The sequence below is a fragment of the Aotus nancymaae genome, unplaced genomic scaffold (genome assembly GCF_030222135.1).
Source record: "Aotus nancymaae isolate 86718 unplaced genomic scaffold, 86718_ANA_hifiasm-v0.15.2.pri h1tg000057l, whole genome shotgun sequence".
In the NCBI taxonomy this organism is placed as follows: domain Eukaryota; kingdom Metazoa; phylum Chordata; class Mammalia; order Primates; family Aotidae; genus Aotus; species Aotus nancymaae.
The window spans coordinates 24,835,440-24,852,358 of NW_026988471.1; the positions used below are offsets into that span (position 1 = coordinate 24,835,440).

Sequence of the window (16,919 nt, forward strand, 5' to 3'; positions counted from 1 at the left end):
CTGGGAGAGAAAAAGAACAGGGTGGGGCCATGGGGTATTTTGGCCAAGCCCAGTCTTAACATATACCACTTCCATTTGATAATGAAGTGCTACCGTGTACACCCCACTTTCTGGCTTAGTGGGTCAGACAACATCCGTTACATGATCAGCAGCTCAGGTCACCTGGTAACTTGATGCCCCATGGTTAAGCTTTGAATCTCTATGAATTCTAACAAGCCAAACACTGTTTCCCAAAAGGAGAGTAGTTATTCACAGAGGATGGCAGGGCTTTTTCTAAAATCCTAAGAGTATGCATTGTGATTGACCTATAGAGATCCATTGAAGACTTCAGACAGCATCTCTGTCTGCTGCCGACACTTCAGGCGCCATCGAGTTTGAATCACATGGCCCAAATGGCAGAACAGCTTCTCTTGTTCTGGGTCCCACTTAAACTAGCAGCTTTTTTAGTTACTCAGTAAATGGGCTGGAGTAGCACACCCAAATGAGCAATATATTGTCTCCAGTGAAGCAGCCCACCAAGTATTATGTCTGTTTTCTTATGGTATGAGGGGTCAGGTGTAGCACTAACCCCTTACCTTAGAAGGGATGTCTTTGTATGCCCCAGACCACTGGATCCCTAGAAATTTCACTAATCTGGGAGGCCCTGAATTTGGGGGGCTTTATTTTCTACCTTCTGACACACACATCTTACCAGTATGTCTAGAGTAGTTAATACTTCCTGCTCACCAGATCCATTCAGCATAATATCACAGTGTAGAGAACCAGCATGATGTCTTGTGGAAGGACAAGGTAATCAGGCTCTTTGTGGACTAAATTATGTTATATGGTTGAAAACAATATACCCACCCGTAAGGTAAGACATTGAAGGTATATTGCTGAAAGCAAACTGCTTCTGGTGGTCTTTACAAACAGATGCCAAGAACATAAAAGCTTCTGTCAGATCAGTCACTGCATACTAGGTCCAAGGATGTATGTTAATTTGTTCAATAAAACAACATCTGGAACACCAGTTAGAATTGCAGTTCCATCTGATTAAGTTTACAGTAATCCACTGTCATTCTATAAGATCTATCTGTTTTCTACACTGTTCAGAGTAGGCAAGTTGAATGGGAATGAAGTGGGAATCACCAGCCCTACCCCTTTCAAGTGCTTGATGGTGTTACTAATCTCTGCAGTCCCTCCAGAACTGTGGTGTTGCTTTTGGTTTACTGTTTTCTAGGTAGAGGCAATTTTAGTGGCTTTCACTTGGACTTTCTCACTGTAATGGCCATTACTGTACAAGTCAGAGAACTAATACAGTGATATTACTAATTACTAAGTATGTCTGTTCTAATTGTGCATTCTGAAACTGGTAAAATAACCACAGGATGGGCTCAGGGGCCCACGAGGCCCCCTGTGAGACAGACCTGAGCTAAAACTCCATTGATCACTTGACTTCATAAGCCCCTACTCTGACTACTGGACCACAGCAATATTTGGGTCCCACGGAATTAGTGTTAGTTCAGAAGCCAGTGTCTAGTAATCCTCAAAAAATCATTGTTTCCCCTTCCAAGGTAAATAGCCATAGGTCCCTTTGGGGAAGTGTAGGAGAAAGATAAATGGGAAAGTCTCCTCAAAAAGACACAACTTCCCTTTCATTAAGGAGTTTCTGGGTCTGTAAACTAGCTCATTTCTGGGAACTGATTAAGGGGCCATGACTCTCTTTGGGTGATTTAAGTTATGCTTCTGTTTACCAGATCTAGAATTATTCGCTTATACAAATCAAGTAAGAGTGTAGTAGACTACCCATCTATTTCTTTTCTAGGGACACCATGATCTAGGGACGCCCAATGCCTTAGGTCTCTGCAAGTCAGACTATTCTGATTACTACTTTGGCTCCATTATTTATTACAGTAACCATGCCCACCTTGATTTGGCATGGTACTGCTACTTGGCCCCTGCCACTCCGGGATTACTCGGGAGGCTGAGGCAGGAAAATTGCTTGAACCTGAGAGTCAGAGGTTGCAGTGAGCCAAGATTGTACTACTGCACTCCAGCCTCGGTGACAGAGCAAGACTCTGTCTCAAAAAACAAAACAAAACAAAACAAAACAAAATAGGGCAAATGTCTTAAGGGAAAGATTGGTTGTACATTTACTGTGGGTTCCCGTGGTTGGGATTTTGTTTCCTAACTACCACAGTACTGCACAAGATTGCCATTTTGACCCCAGTCATCTCCTCCAATGTGGCTCTTACAGACTTGATTGAGAGCCTCTGTATGTGTCTGTGATGTCTGTTTTCACAGCACTGTAAATTCTGTTCTCTGGATATTTTTTAAATAGAGGTGGGATCTCACCGTGTTTCCCAGACTGGTCTTGAACTCCTGATCTCAAGCAATCCTCCTGTGTCAGTCTTCCAAAGTGCTGGGATTGTAGGCATGAGCCACTATACCTGTTCTTCAGATTTTTTTGAGCCTAGCTCTATAATCTCTTGCCCCAAGCAGGTTCAAAATCTGGCAGAGGCCTTGAGTGGAAAATCAGTTGCATATTGGTTCCATAGCAGTACCTTATCTATTAAACATCACGAAACTATGAGAGATTTCACTCGACCTCTCTGAGCTAGCCCCTTCCTCCTTGTATACCATCTTAGAACCTCACAAATGTTCCATGGGGAAAACTGACTTTGCACTTGGTTTCTTCTAGCTTCTGATCTGTTGTACATGACCACCAAAAACTCTGATGGTTTCACTTTTCTTCTGCTTGAGTCAAGTCCAGTCTTCAGTCCATGCCTAAAAGTATTACATATCCCTGAAAAGGATCAGCAATCATCAGTTCAGCTAAGACAGGCTCTTGCTCTCTAGAGTTTTAGTTCGTATTATCCTTGTTACTTCTGCAGCTCCCCAGTGTCTTTACAAATGATTGCATGATTTGTTCTTTTTTCTCTCCAGTTTTGCAGCAAGAATGCCGGTTGCAGTTGCATAATACATTCTTTTTGTGTGTATGACATACTACATTTTACTTGGAAGTGGAAGCCAAATGAAACAGTTTAAGACTGTGTTTTCTACCTAGAGCATATTGTTGCTCCTCTACTCAGTGTGATTTCCCTTCTTTGAGTTCATGGTTTATGACTCTGCCACCTGCCAGTCTCCAGTCTGAAATGGAAAGTTTTTGACTTTGGCAAGCCTGGGTTTTTCACTAACTGGGACTGGTCTAAGCCTGATTTGCATTCCAGTGTTGCATTCATTTTTATAGGACCAGGACTAAAACCTCCAGAGGAACGGACAATCGAATACCTAGAAGAAGTTGCAATTACTTTCGCCAAAGGACTAGCTGATAAGAAGATCTCTCCAAAGAGAGACAAGGGATTGGTAGAAAGTGAGTGTCATTGTTAAAGAACAAAGGCAAAGCTTCTTTCCTGGGAAATTAATTTTATTTGCTGTAGATTCAAAATGAGGAAGTGGTAAATGCATTATTTACTCAAAGCATAAAATCAGCCTTAGGAGATGTAACAACTCCTCAACTTTATACTAGCCAGTTAAAGCAAATTTTGAAAATATTTTTTCTTCCTTATGATGACCCTTGAGTCATAGAAAACTTTTCATTTTAGAAAATGTTAAGTATCAACACAAAAAGATAGGATAATAGTGTAAAAAACACTCATGTACCCAAGGCCCAGCTTTAACATTAATCACTAAGCATGTTTAAGGAAGTGCTTAGGTTGAAATTTATGTTGTGTGTATCAGAATAAAGAGCAGTTATTGCAGATAGGTAGAATTACTTCATTTTTACAGAGTTTGGAGAATAAACTAACAAAGGAATCTAGGCTTTTTATAGTAAGTATCTAAAAGCACTTTACCTTACAGAATTGACAGCGTACGCCATGACTGTTCCATTTGTCAGGCAACAGGTTTACAAAAAAGTGGAAGAAAAAGTGCGAAAGCAGACTAAAGGCCTTTATCCTGCACCTCTGAAAATAATTGATGTGAGTCTTACCCAATATTCCCACTTTTCTCATATTTCCTTCCTTTATATATAGCACTCCACTTATTGCCATTCTGGACCATGTATGTTCAGTATTAGATTTCTTAATTCTACTATTAAAGTATTTACCAAAAATAAGGGAAGGGCATAGCAAGCTCTAAGTACTCATATAAAGTCATATATTTGGGGAAAATTAGTGCTGGACATACTCATTGGTTGATGAACTTAAATCTATCAGTAACAAACCAGAAAACCAGGAAAGGAACCAGGAAAAGTCCTATCAGTATAACAAGGCCATTAGAGTGTCAGGCACTACCAAAAGGTAGTTGAAACAAAATTGATGGCTCTGTTCTTTCCTTAGTCAACAACATTGTCAGTACCTAAAATCCCTCCAGGAATTCTTCATTGCTGTAATTATAAAAAAGATAGAATGATGTAGAGAAGTTTTGCAAAAGATCAATGAGGAAAATTAAAATGATCACAGGATTGAAGAAATCTAATAGTAGACTAAAACTTAGAACTTTTCAGTTTGGAAAGTTCAAGATTAAGAGTATATAACCAAAGACTTCAGAATTGATGAATGGGTCGGTCAACAAATACATTTTGAGCAGAAGGCACCAAAGTACATAAAATATGAAACATGTCCCCTGCCTTCGTCTCACAGTCTGGACTGGGGAAGTTAGACACATACATGTGTTAAGGTAGATAGCCTTGTAAGAGATGTAAGGCAGCGTAAGATTAATGCCAGATAACTGGGAAAGAGGAGGCAACAATTACCATGAGACAAAGAGATCAGTAAGTACCTTATGGGATCTGACCTGAGCCCTGAAAGACGGGTGGAGGATAGGTGAAGGGAAAGTAGTGCCAGGGAGGGTGGGCGTTTAGTGCAAAGTTATGGAAACTGGAAAACAAGCTCTTCAAGGAACATTAGTGAGATCAGTGTTTGAGGGGATAATGAGCTGTTAGTCTGAAGAAAGGCAAACTGAAGCTAGATTTTAGAAGGTTGGTATTAATGAAGTGAGAAATTTTACCTTTGTCTGATAAAGATTATAGAGAGCCATTTTCATGGTAGTGGGTAAAAATGGATTTGAAGGAGAGACAAATAGAGCAGTGAATTAGCAAACTGTCTTGATAATTTAGGCTTGAACTTTGAATAAGGTCCTGAGATACAATAGTAAAGTTAAAATATGAAAGCAGCAACAGACTTGCCAAAGAGATTATGAGTTAGGTTCAGATATATTGAGTTCAATTATTACGGGAAATCCAAGCAACCAGTAGGTAGAGTTGTCAATTGGCTTATTTTTAAAAATTTGTCATTCCCATGAAGTATGCCATTGAGTAAGTACAGGGTCATTTTTTCATCTTTTATACTTGCCATCATACTTAGGATAGTACTTACCCCAGATGTTACATTAAACTTTGTAGACTTCATGACTAATGTGATAAACTAGGTCATGCATCTGAGGAAAAGTGTAGAGAGCGAAAAGGGCTGAAAGTGGAAGTTGAGGATCTGCCTACATTTGAAGATAGGAGAGAAGCCAGAGGAAGAGTAATTCAAGTTTTGTCTTTCCTTCTTCTTCCACGTTATGCTAGATTTAGCAGTAGCCCCAGAGATGGAGAATTAAGTCAGTCAAAAGCAGTCAGACCCTCAGTCCTTTTCGCTTTCTCATTCCAATCTAGGCTTTTGACTTATTCTTTGAGGACTAACAACACTGGCAATTTTATTTACCATTATTGTACATCTCACCAATCTATTCCAACTCTGAGCAAGTGCTTTATATGTTTTTTAGGTGGTAAAGACTGGAATTGAGCAAGGGAGTGATGCTGGTTATCTCTCTGAATCTCAGGTAAACTTATTTCCTTTCAGTGTTTTATTATCAGTTCAAAGAAAACTAAAGATCCAATCTTCTATATAAAGCTGGAAAAGGAAAAAATATCCAAAGCCTAGTAAAATTTTTTTTCTTCCAGTGCTTGTCATCTCTTATGATTAATCTCAGTGAGCAAGTGGATGCTAAGAATACACTAATGGGGCCAGGCATGGTGGTTTACCCCTGTAATCCCAACACTCTGGAAGGCCGAGGTGGGCAGATCACTTGAGCTCAGGAGTTCAAGACCAGCATGGGCAACATGGCAAAACACCATCTTTTCAAAAAATACAAAAATTAGCCAGGCATGGTGATGCACCTGTAGTCCCAGCTACTTGTGGTGCTGAGGCAGGAGAATTAAACAGTCCCGGAGGTCAAGGCTGCAGTGAGCTATGTAAGACCGTACCACTGTACTCCAGCCTGGGTGACAAAGTGAGACCTTGTCTCCAAAAAAAAAAAAAAAAAAAAATTGAAAAGAGAAAACCCTGATGGTCTGTAGATATTTGAACTTACTCTCAGTAATAAGGTTGTCACTACAAAGGGCAGGAACAGTTATAATCCTTTCAAAACAAGTCACTCGGGTGTTTTTGGTTCTGCACTTAGGCAGGTTTTATTGAGACAAAATGAATACAAAAATAGAAAAATATTTTTCTTACATGTTAGGGCCTAGAGATGATGAAACAATTTTTTGGTAAATTGGAAAATGAAAGGAAGTATCTTGTACCCACTAAAAGACGAAGACAGGAAGGATGTATGTACCAGCTTTACCCTTCTACTTTTCTAGCAATTTGTTGATGTTGCAGATTTAAGTGATTTGTGTTTGTTTTTAAGTTTTAAATGATCATTGAAGAATGGTTGCTCTTTTATAAAGTTGAATATCTCATATCTAAAATGTTTGGGACTAGAAATATTTCAGATTTCAGACTTTTTCAGATTTTGGAATATTTGCATATATATGATGAGAGATCTTGGGAATGGGATCAGAGTCTAAACATGAAATTAATTTCATATACGCCTTATACACATAGCCTGATAGTAATATCATATACTATTTTTAATAATTTTGCACATGAAACAGTTTTGACTGCAGCTCATCACATGTGTAATATTTGGCCAGTGACATCATATTGGCACTCAAAAAGTTTTGCATTTTGGAGAATTCTGGATTTTAGATTTTCAGATTAGGGATGCTCAACCTATAAAAGGACAAAAATATCTGAAAAGCTCAGGACAAGTACCAGAAAAATACTTCTGGTACTAGATGTTTTATTGGGCATTTCTGATTTTTAAAAAATATCATAACCAAGTGCACATATACATACATACAGAAAAATTGAGGAATAAGTTTCACGAATCAATAACTGTCCTCACTGGGTGCATTCTGCTCAGTATTCTCTGTGTATTCCTCTTTTTATATATATAATGCTTATTGCAACTCACTAAATTTCTGACCATTGATGAATCTTTTGCCCACAGTTTGAAAATCACTGGTTTATTGGATAAAACATGCTGTATCACGATTACATTGATTGTGTGAAATATCGTTTTATGTTCTATTGGGTCATGAAAGCAACTTTATTAGAGGGATTCTTTTGAAATGCTCTTTGTAACCATGTAATCTTACCAGTATATCCTAGTGATATTAATAATAGCTAACCTTGAGACCCTGGTCATTTTACTAGTGTTCTCATTTAATACTCAGAACATGGGGTATTGTTTTTCCCATTTTTAAGGATGAAGAGAGCTTCACAAGGGGGTAGTGGCAGAGCCAGGATCTGTCAAACCCTAAATGTTATGCCTTTAACCACCAAGTTGAGATTTTTCTCCATAAATTAGGACCTTGAGAGCTTGTTTGGAGGTTCTAGCAGGGGAGTGCAGCTACTCGTATACCCTTGACCAAAGACCAGTCCTCCTCTATCGGGGATGGTCGTCCTCTTCGACTGAGCGCGCAGCTTCGGGAGGGGACGCACATGGAGCGGTGAGGGAGGAAGGGGACACCCGCCTAGCCAGCCAGATCAGCCGAATCAACCCTGGCGATCAATGGGGTGACGAATGTCACAGCCAGATCGCCCTCACATCCATAAATTAGGATACTTTTAAAAGTGGTAAGTCCCACGTGGGCAGCCTGTTACAGTGGAAAAAGAACTGAGTTAGGAGTCATACTGTCTTGGTTCAAGTTCCATTTCTGCCACTTTGAGGCAGTATGGTTTTGAGCAAAGTCACTCCATTTCTTTGGACTTCCTCTTCCCAATCTGTAAAATGAGAGGGTTGGTTTGAGATGATTGTGGAGGCTCATTCTGGCCCTGAGATTCTAATTTTATGAAAAAGGTTACCACACCTGTGGTGTAAAGAATCTGAGAGCTTAGTTGTATTCAAAACTCTTCAACACAGTAGTTGGAAAGTGCTCCAGATAAGACAAGTAAAGAAAAGACACATCAGTGAGAGACAGACTTCTGCAGCACTGAACTCCCAACCTCCCCCGAATCCCCAGGATCTCAGGCTTCACATGCTTACCTCTGCTCTTCAGAGGAACCTGAACTGAAGGAATCCATATACCCTATTCTGTAAAGTTCTACCTTTTCTCATTCCCCTTTACTTTTCAGAAATTTGGAGAGCTTGCAATGACCAAAGAATCAAAGGCTTTGATGGGACTCTACCATGGTCAGGTCCTGTGCAAGAAGAATAAATTTGGAGCTCCACAGAAGGATGTTAAGTAAGTTAAACTCTACCTAAGAAGCCCTTTTGAATTTTACTATGTGCAAAGCTCACAGAGGCTTTGAAGAACTACAGAGCTAGATTTATCTCTTAATTCAGTCTTACCCTCAACCTCTTCTTTCCTGAGCACACTTGAGCCCTTATTTCTACTAAAAACTTTTTGGCTTTCAAAGTTTTGCCTGTTCTGAGTTTTTCCCAAACCCCTCTGGTCATTTCTATACAGGTATCTTGTCACATATTGATGTTGCCTAGAAGTCTGGTTTCAGTCTCCCTTCCCAAACCACACACGCTCCCTCTGCACTGTTCAATGGTTGTCTCTCCCCTGTGATTTGAGATGCCATCTCTGGGAACTCACACTTCTTCCTCATTAAAAAAACATAAAGCCTCATTGTAATTGTTAAAATCTTGTCCTTCTTTTAGCTTACAACCAAAGTATTGGATAGTCTGTTTGCCTCTTTCATGGTGTATTGCCATAAGCAAGGCTTTTTCCATATTATGCTGTCAAGTATCTCTTCCAAGTCTACATCTAATGATGCCCCTAAACTTACCTTGTAGCTCTGTGGTTCTCAGCGTGGACAGTTTTGCTTCCCAGGGGACATTTGACAATGTCTGCAAACATTTTTGGTTGTCACAACTGGGGAGGGAGGGATGCTGCTGGCATATAGTGAGTAGAGGCCAGGGATGCTGCTAACCATCCTACAATGCACAGATAGTCCCCACCATAAAGAATTATCCAGTTGGAAAAAAAAAAAAAAGAATTATCCAGTTGAAATGTCAGTAGTGTGAGGTTGAAAAACTCTGTTTTAGCTGAACTACTGTGGGGATCTAAGAGAAGCAGTTAATGATACTACCTTCTCCGTCCTCTCACCTTTAATGAGATTACAAAACAAAATACAAAATAAAATGGATAAGAAGTCTGGGTGAAACAGGTAAGATTCTAACCAAGAGGGTTGATTTCCAATTAGAATCTGAAATAGAACCTTAACTGCTTCTCCCAAACATTTAGTGACCACTATCAATCCCGTCTGGAGAGCCACTTGCATTTGTTCCACTTAACATTGATAGTACCTTGCATTTGACGAGTGGGGTAAATTAATTCCATGTTGCAGGAGAAGAATTATGGCCACTTAAATCTGTATCTTTTTACACATTCTACAAAAATCAAATAGATTAATAAGGAAAACAAAGACACCCATTCCCCATGGACAGCATAAATAGAAGGCAGAGAAGCATCCTGCAAAATTACAAAACCTAGACACATCTTCTATCCCTCCCCACATCCCTCCATGTACACAAAGAATGCTGTCAATTAAAGAAACTAGACTTTCCAACAGAAGAGCGTTCTCTTAAATTAAGAAACCTAGTGTCTTAATTTATTAACTCCAGACTCCTCCTGCCTGAGTGTTTATTGTTGTATGAAGATACTACACATCTCCATGTAACAATAAAATACCCCTTAGAGAAGGTGGTAGTGTGTAGTAAGTACACAAAAAAGAAAGACAGCACCCACAAAAAGCTAACAGAAGAAAAGAGAAAATGAGAATCAGAATGCTTAAGTTTATGAAAATTCTGTCCCCCAAAAAGCCACCACAATGCAGATGAAAACTATAACAGAACACTCCCAAACTTGATTTAAATATTCTTTTTTTTTTGAGACAGAGTCTTGCTCTTTCGCTAGGCTGGAGTGCAGTGGCATAATCTTGGCTCACTTCAACCTCCATCTCCCAGATTCAAGCAATTCCCCTGCCTCAGCCTCCTGAGCAGCTGGGACTATATAGGCGCATGTCACCACGCCCAGCTAATTTTTTGTATTTTAGTAAAGACAGGATTTCACCACGGCCAGGATGATCTCAATCTCCTGACTTCATGATCTGCCTGCCTCGGCCTCCCAAAATGCTGGGATTACAGGGGTGAGCCACTGTGCCCAGCCGATTTAAATATTCTTAAATCAGCATTTGCAGATCAGAAAAAAAAATCACCTTGAAGGCCAGGCGCAGTGGTGCATGCCTGTAATCCCAGCACTTTGGGAAGCCAGGGCAGTCGGATCACAGTCAAGAGATTGAGACCATCCTGGCCAACATGGTGAAACCCTGTCTCCACTAAAAATACAAAAGTTAGCTGGGAGTGGTGGCGCACACTTGTAATCCCAGCTACTTGGGAGGCTGAGGCAGGAGAATTGCTTGAACCTGGGAGGTGGAGGTTGCAGTGAGCTGAGATCATGCTACTGCACTCCAGTCTTGTCTGGCGACAGAGCAAGACTCTGTCTCAAAAAAAAAAAAATCACTTTGAATAAAAAATTCAAACACTCAGAGCTAAATAGACAGAAAAACAGGCTAATACAGGAGTTGACCTAACTTGGGAAAGACATTGAAGAAAAAGGTTGCATCATCTTAGAAATGATGAATAAGCTATAAGGTACCCAAGGCAGAATCGGTTAAACTGAAAATTGAGTAACAAACATTGTAGATAGGGTGTGCCCCTTCCTGCTTTCCCAGTTGTCAGTAATTCTTCCACTTTCATCTCTCTAGGCCCCTTCCTCCTTGCCTTGGATGATAACTGGAATTCCTTATTTATTATCTCTTTATAAATTAATCTTTCATATGAATAATGCATTCCATCAGTTCTAATAAGTGAAGAGCAGTACTTATGAAAAAAATACTGAACTACAAATTTGAATACAGACAAGGTGCCATATTATGCATTCTTCAAATCACAACATTTCTGTGTAATCAACCCTCAAAAGTTCATGTCACCCAGCAGTTGGCTTATAAAGCATCATGCACCATAGATGTTAGCCTGCTGGATAATTACACAAGTGGGTCATTTCAGGGATGCTAAAGATGTTTACCAGAAGGATTCCATAGATTGTGAAGTGTGTTAATTTAACTCTACATTGTTGTAGACAAATATTAAACAACTTTAAAGCCATCATGAAAATTCTGGTGTTAATGAAGCAGAGGATAACAGTTAAGAAATGAGTGATATTTTAGCTGTGGACTCTGTTATACCAAAAAAACTTTAAACACAGTTTTAGATTTTACTGTTATTAACAGCTAAAGTTAACATTCCAGCAAATGACCCTCCCACCAAAAAAAAAAAAAAAAAAAAAACCTAGCAAATATTGCATTCTTTTTTTCCTTTCAAAAAAACTACATAAATAAGATTAAGTGCTCAATGATACTGTTTTGTGTTTATGGGATTTTTTTTGTAGAGGGGGCAGGTTTGTTTTTTAGAGACAGGGTCTCATTCTGTCACCCAGGCTGAAGTGCAATGGCATAATCATGGCTCACTGTAACCTTGAACTCCTGGGCTCACACAGTCTTCCCATCCCTGTCTCCTGAGTAGCTGGGTCTCCAGGCACACACCACCATACCGGCTAATTTTCAAATATTTTGTAGAGACGAGTTCTTGATAAGTTGCCCAGGCTGGTCTCAAAATCCTGGCCTCAAGCAATCCTGCTGCCTCTGCCTCCCAAAGCACTAGGATTATAGGCATGAGCCACCAGGCCTGGCCTATATCTATGACATGTTTTAACATAAAAGGAATCCTTCTGTATGAATCCTATAGCTTGCACTTTTTACTCAGTGATATGACTTGGAGATGTAGATTGGTACATATCAGGTAACTCATTACTTTTAATCCCCTGTTGATGAATTGCTGGCTGTTTCCAATTTTTCATTACAAACATTATTATGCAGCTGTTCATCTCAGCATGTCATCTTGTGTATAAGTGCATCTCTATAGAGTAGCTAATGACTAGGTTCTAGAGTATGCAGTTCTTGGTTTTAACAAATTTGCCCCCCAAAGGAGGACAAAATATACTTCCGTCAACCATGCATGAAAGAACCAATTTTTTGTACATCCTAACTGATACTTAAAAATTTTTGGCCAGGCATGGTGGCTGACGCCAGGCATGGTGGCTGACTCCCAGCACTTTGGGAGGCCAAGATGAGTGGATCACTGGTGGTCAGGAGTTCGAGACCAGCCTGCCCAGCATGGTGAAACCTCATCTCTACTAAAAATACAAAAATTAGCTAGGCATGGTGGTAGGTGCCTGTAATCCCAGCTACTTGGGAGGGTGAGACAGGAGAATTGCTTGAACCCAGGAGATGGAGGTTGCAGTGAGCTGAGATCGCACTATTGCATTCCAGCCTGGGCAGCAAGAGTGAAACTTCATAAAAAAAAAAAAAAAAAAAGTGCCAGTCTGATGTATCTTATTTTAATTTGCATTGCCTCAATTATTAGGGAAATCGAACACCTTTTTTTTATTATTTTCTTAACAGAGACAAGGTCTCACTATGTTGGCCAGGCTGGTTCTGAACTCCTGAGCTCAAGTGATTCTCCCTCCTAGGCCTCCCAAAGTGTTAGGATTATAGGCATGAGCTGTTGTGTCGGGCTGAAATTCAGCATCTTTGTTGACAATTTGTTTTGTTCTTTTATGAATTGCTTTATATCCCTTGCCCATTTTATTTGGTTGTCCTTTTAAATTGATACATGCATGTTCTATTTTTCCAGTAGTATCCTTTGCTATATATGTCACAGATTCTTCCCATTCTATGGTTGTCTTAATTTTGTGGGGTCATTTGTCAAACAGAAATTTTTAATTTTGATGCAGCAAACGTATCAATCTTTCTTTGGTCCCTATTTTTTGTTTCTCTACTGTATTTTCTCATTGTCCTGGAATTTCTTATCACTCACCATATAAATATTTGTATTATTACAAAGCTGCATTTACAAGATGCTCCTAGGCCAGGCGTGGTGGCTCACGCCTGTAATCCAAGCACTTTGGAGGCCAAGGCGGGCGGATCACCTGAGGTCAGGAGTTCAAAACCAGCCTGACCAACATGGTGAAACCCCATCTAAAAAAAAAAAACAAACAAAAACAAAAAAACAAGATGCTCCTAGGACTTGGAAGTTAGAGTTCCTTTTCAGGACTTTAATATGATTTTGAACATTATAATCAAAATGGTTAGGAATGAAACGTTATCCCTTATTACAACTCTAATTTGATTAACAATGCTGTAAACCTGGGCTTCTTTTATGAAAGAAGAGATTCTTAAAATATTTTTCTTAGTTATTTACTATGGGAACATGGCAAATTATTCCAGAACTAGAGAGAACTAAAATGAATAATCAGATATGATCTCTGGTCCTCAAAAGGCTTAGAATTTAAATGAGGAGACACATTATGGACATGAAGCCATTCCAGAAGAGTCGGGTAAATCAAGTGGTCCTGACAAGTTCTAGAGGAATTCAGGGACAAAAAAAGGTAGCGATGTGCATATGTGGAGGTGTTTAAGGAAGGGATAAGGTCTGGAAGCAAAGACACCATCAAGGAGACTTTGAACTCATCCAGACAAGATGTGATAAAGGCACAGATTTCGGGAGAAATGAAAGATGAGGGCTGAGCACGATGGCTCACACCTATAATTCCAACTCTGGGAGGCTGATGTGGAAGTATCATTTAAGGCCAGGCCAAGAGTTCAAGACCAGCTTGGGCATCATAGCGAGACCCTATTGCTACAAAAAACTTAAAAATTAGCCAGGAGTGATGATATGCACCTGCAGTCCCAACTACTCAGGAAACTGAGGTGGAAGGATCACTTAAACCCAGGATTTCAAGGCTGCAGTGAGCCTAGGATTGCACCACTGCACTCCAGCCTAGGTGAGGGAGCAAAACCTTGTCTCTAAAAAAAAAAAAAACAAAGAAAGTTGACTGGAAAATAGTCAAAATCACTAACAAATAAGTTGTTCAATAAGAAAAGAGGTTGGTCCATGCCTGTAATCCCAGCACTTTGGGAGGCTGAGGCGGGTGGATCAAGAGGTCAAGAGATCGAGACCATCCTGGTCAACATGGTGAAACCCCGTCTCTACTAAAAATACAAAAAATTAGCTGGGCATGGTGGTGCGTGCCTGTAATCCCAGCTACTCAGGAGGCTGAGGCAGGAGAATTGTCTGAACCCAGGAGGCGGAGATTGCGGTGAGCCGAGATCATGCCATTGCACTCCAGCCTGGGTAACGAGCGAAACTCCGTCTCAAAAAAAAAAAAAAAAAAAAAAAAAAAAGAGGTTGGTCTTTGGGCATATCACTGCAAGTTGGCTTTTGTTCAGAAAACAAAAATACTCATGTTGACTTAAGCATAAACTGGTTGTTTTCAGTGATTTTGAAGCATGATTGAAGATTAGTATGATTCTATCTTCTTGGGTAGACCAGTTCTTTTAGACCTGGTGGGTTTTTGCACTTAACTTTTAAAATCGATTATTTATTAAAGCTGTGTTTTTATTTATTTATTTATTTATTTATGTTTTGGTCACAATCTCTTGACCTAAGAGTTGTGCCTGCTTTAGTTGGTTTATTGGATAACTTAGGCAATCTTCCACTTTTACTGAAATCAGTTAAGAGCTGTTTACCAAAAGTCATTTCGTCCTTTCCTTGCAGGCATCTGGCTATTCTTGGTGCAGGGCTGATGGGAGCAGGCATTGCCCAAGTCTCTGTGGATAAGGGGCTAAAGACTATACTTAAAGATGCCACACTCACTGGGCTAGGCCGAGGACAGCAACAAGTGTTCAAAGGGTAAGTCTGCTCTCTATCTTTGCAAGAGTTAGAACGTCCTTTGTTTCTTGGTTGGTTGTCTTTTGTGTGGTTTGGTGGGTTTTTTTGTTTGTTTTTGTCATCATGGATTCCTTTTTCCTGAACATAATGAGTTCTAGATACTTCATAGTGAAGCCAAGTTTCTTTTGATTTTTAGAGATACCAATTCCTTCTTTTACTTCATTTTGTTATAGATATTATAGATAATTAACATCCTTGAACTCTGTAGCCTTTGAATGCAGAAGGGAAAATTTTATCTAGTAGATATTTGTTAATACCATTTACACTTTAGCGTCAGGCCTCTGGATTTTGATACAGTTTGCATGTAATTGCTGTATTATTAAGGATTACTGAAATAGCATGACTGTCTGTTGAGAAGACTGAGTGAAGTCAGGATGTAAGGAAATGGGTGGTAACTGCAGAGGGAAGGTCGGACCAGGATCAGGACTCTTGAGTCTTGTATTTCCTGATGGCATTAGAGAGAGAAGTAGTGAACTGATTCCTCCACAGTGTCTGGGGCTTTACAGACTATCTCCATCTTACCTCTGAATTAATAAAGGGAGAATAACATTCCCACCTTTATTCCACCTACCTCTCTCACTGCCACACCCCTACTGCCTGTTTTGCAGGTGGGGAGATGGAGTAGCAGCTTGGCCAAATGGGGGGTTGGTTTTATCACAGGTTTCTGCTCATATTTAATGGATAAGCTGCCTGCACTTAAACCATCCTGCATGTGATTTTTTGCTGAGTGAACTTTTTTGTTTCTTAAATGGATTATGTAGCTTAGGCATGTTGTTATCCCTTTTCTGCAGAGAAGCTCACATATTGCTGCCATAATGCCAACCAGGAGCTGGCAGATTTAATCATGTTGGCAGATTGTTGTAAGATAACAAGTTATATGACATATGCTGGATAGCAGCACTGCCCTGAAACTAGCATGCAAGCATCCCAAACAGCATTCCATACCGTCACCAAAGTAAAAAACTGTTGCTGTAAAATAGTTTCCTCCCCTAGTCTCTCTTGAATAGTGTCCTGGGTTCCCCTTTTTGTCTTAGAAACATCAGGTTCTGGTGAGTGCCATTCATCACACTGCTGACTTGGGACATAATAGTTCCTGTCCTTTCTTGGGAATAGTTTCATCAGGCATTAGAATTAGAGCAACTAATGCTGACTGCTGTCATGATTGTCAAAAACCAAAGAAGGTTTGAACCCATACTTTTAAGATCTTATTTGATGTTTTTGTTTCTTTTGATACAGAGTCTCGCTCTGTCGCCCATGCTGGAGTGCAGTGGCACGATCTCGGCTCACTGCAACCTCTGCCTCCTGAGTTCAAGTGATTCTTGTGCCTCAGCCTCACAAAAAGCTGAGACTACAGGCATGCGCCACCATGCACAGCTAATTTTTGTTTTTCTTGTAGAGATGGAATTTCACCATGTTGGCCAGGCTGGTCTTGAACTCCTGGCCTTAAGTGATCTGCCCACTGCAACCTTCCAAAGTGCTGGGATTACAGGCGTGAGCCACCACACCCAGCCCTTAACACCTCATTTGAATACTCCTTTGTATTTATCTTGTGGTCTTAATTTTTCTTTTGGTTAGGGAAATTAGTGAATGGGGTTTAGCTTCATTCTTCATTTAGAGGAAAACTCTAGGTGGTTTATTCTGAAAGTGTGGTCAGATGGAATCTAAGAGAGCCTGTTTTCCTTGGCAATGAAAAATAATCAGTTAAATGTCTAAAGAGCAGGAATGCTTTTCCGCTCCCTATGGGAAAAAAGAAAACTTGAGTTAATATT

General features: G+C 39.9%; 1 protein-coding gene across 2 annotated transcripts in view; it reads left to right on the top strand.

Moving 5' to 3' along the window:
• The window catches only part of HADHA (hydroxyacyl-CoA dehydrogenase trifunctional multienzyme complex subunit alpha), a 55,293-nt gene that overhangs the window by 26,829 nt on the left and 11,545 nt on the right, over nt 1-16,919 (top strand). For both annotated transcript variants that reach the window (XM_064363919.1, XM_064363920.1), the window contains 5 exons: nt 3,230-3,352; nt 3,841-3,959; nt 5,749-5,805; nt 8,427-8,536; nt 14,977-15,111. In XM_064363919.1, coding sequence (XP_064219989.1) covers nt 3,230-3,352; nt 3,841-3,959; nt 5,749-5,805; nt 8,427-8,536; nt 14,977-15,111 — 544 coding nt within the window. The remainder of the gene's footprint in view (nt 1-3,229; nt 3,353-3,840; nt 3,960-5,748; nt 5,806-8,426; nt 8,537-14,976; nt 15,112-16,919) is intronic.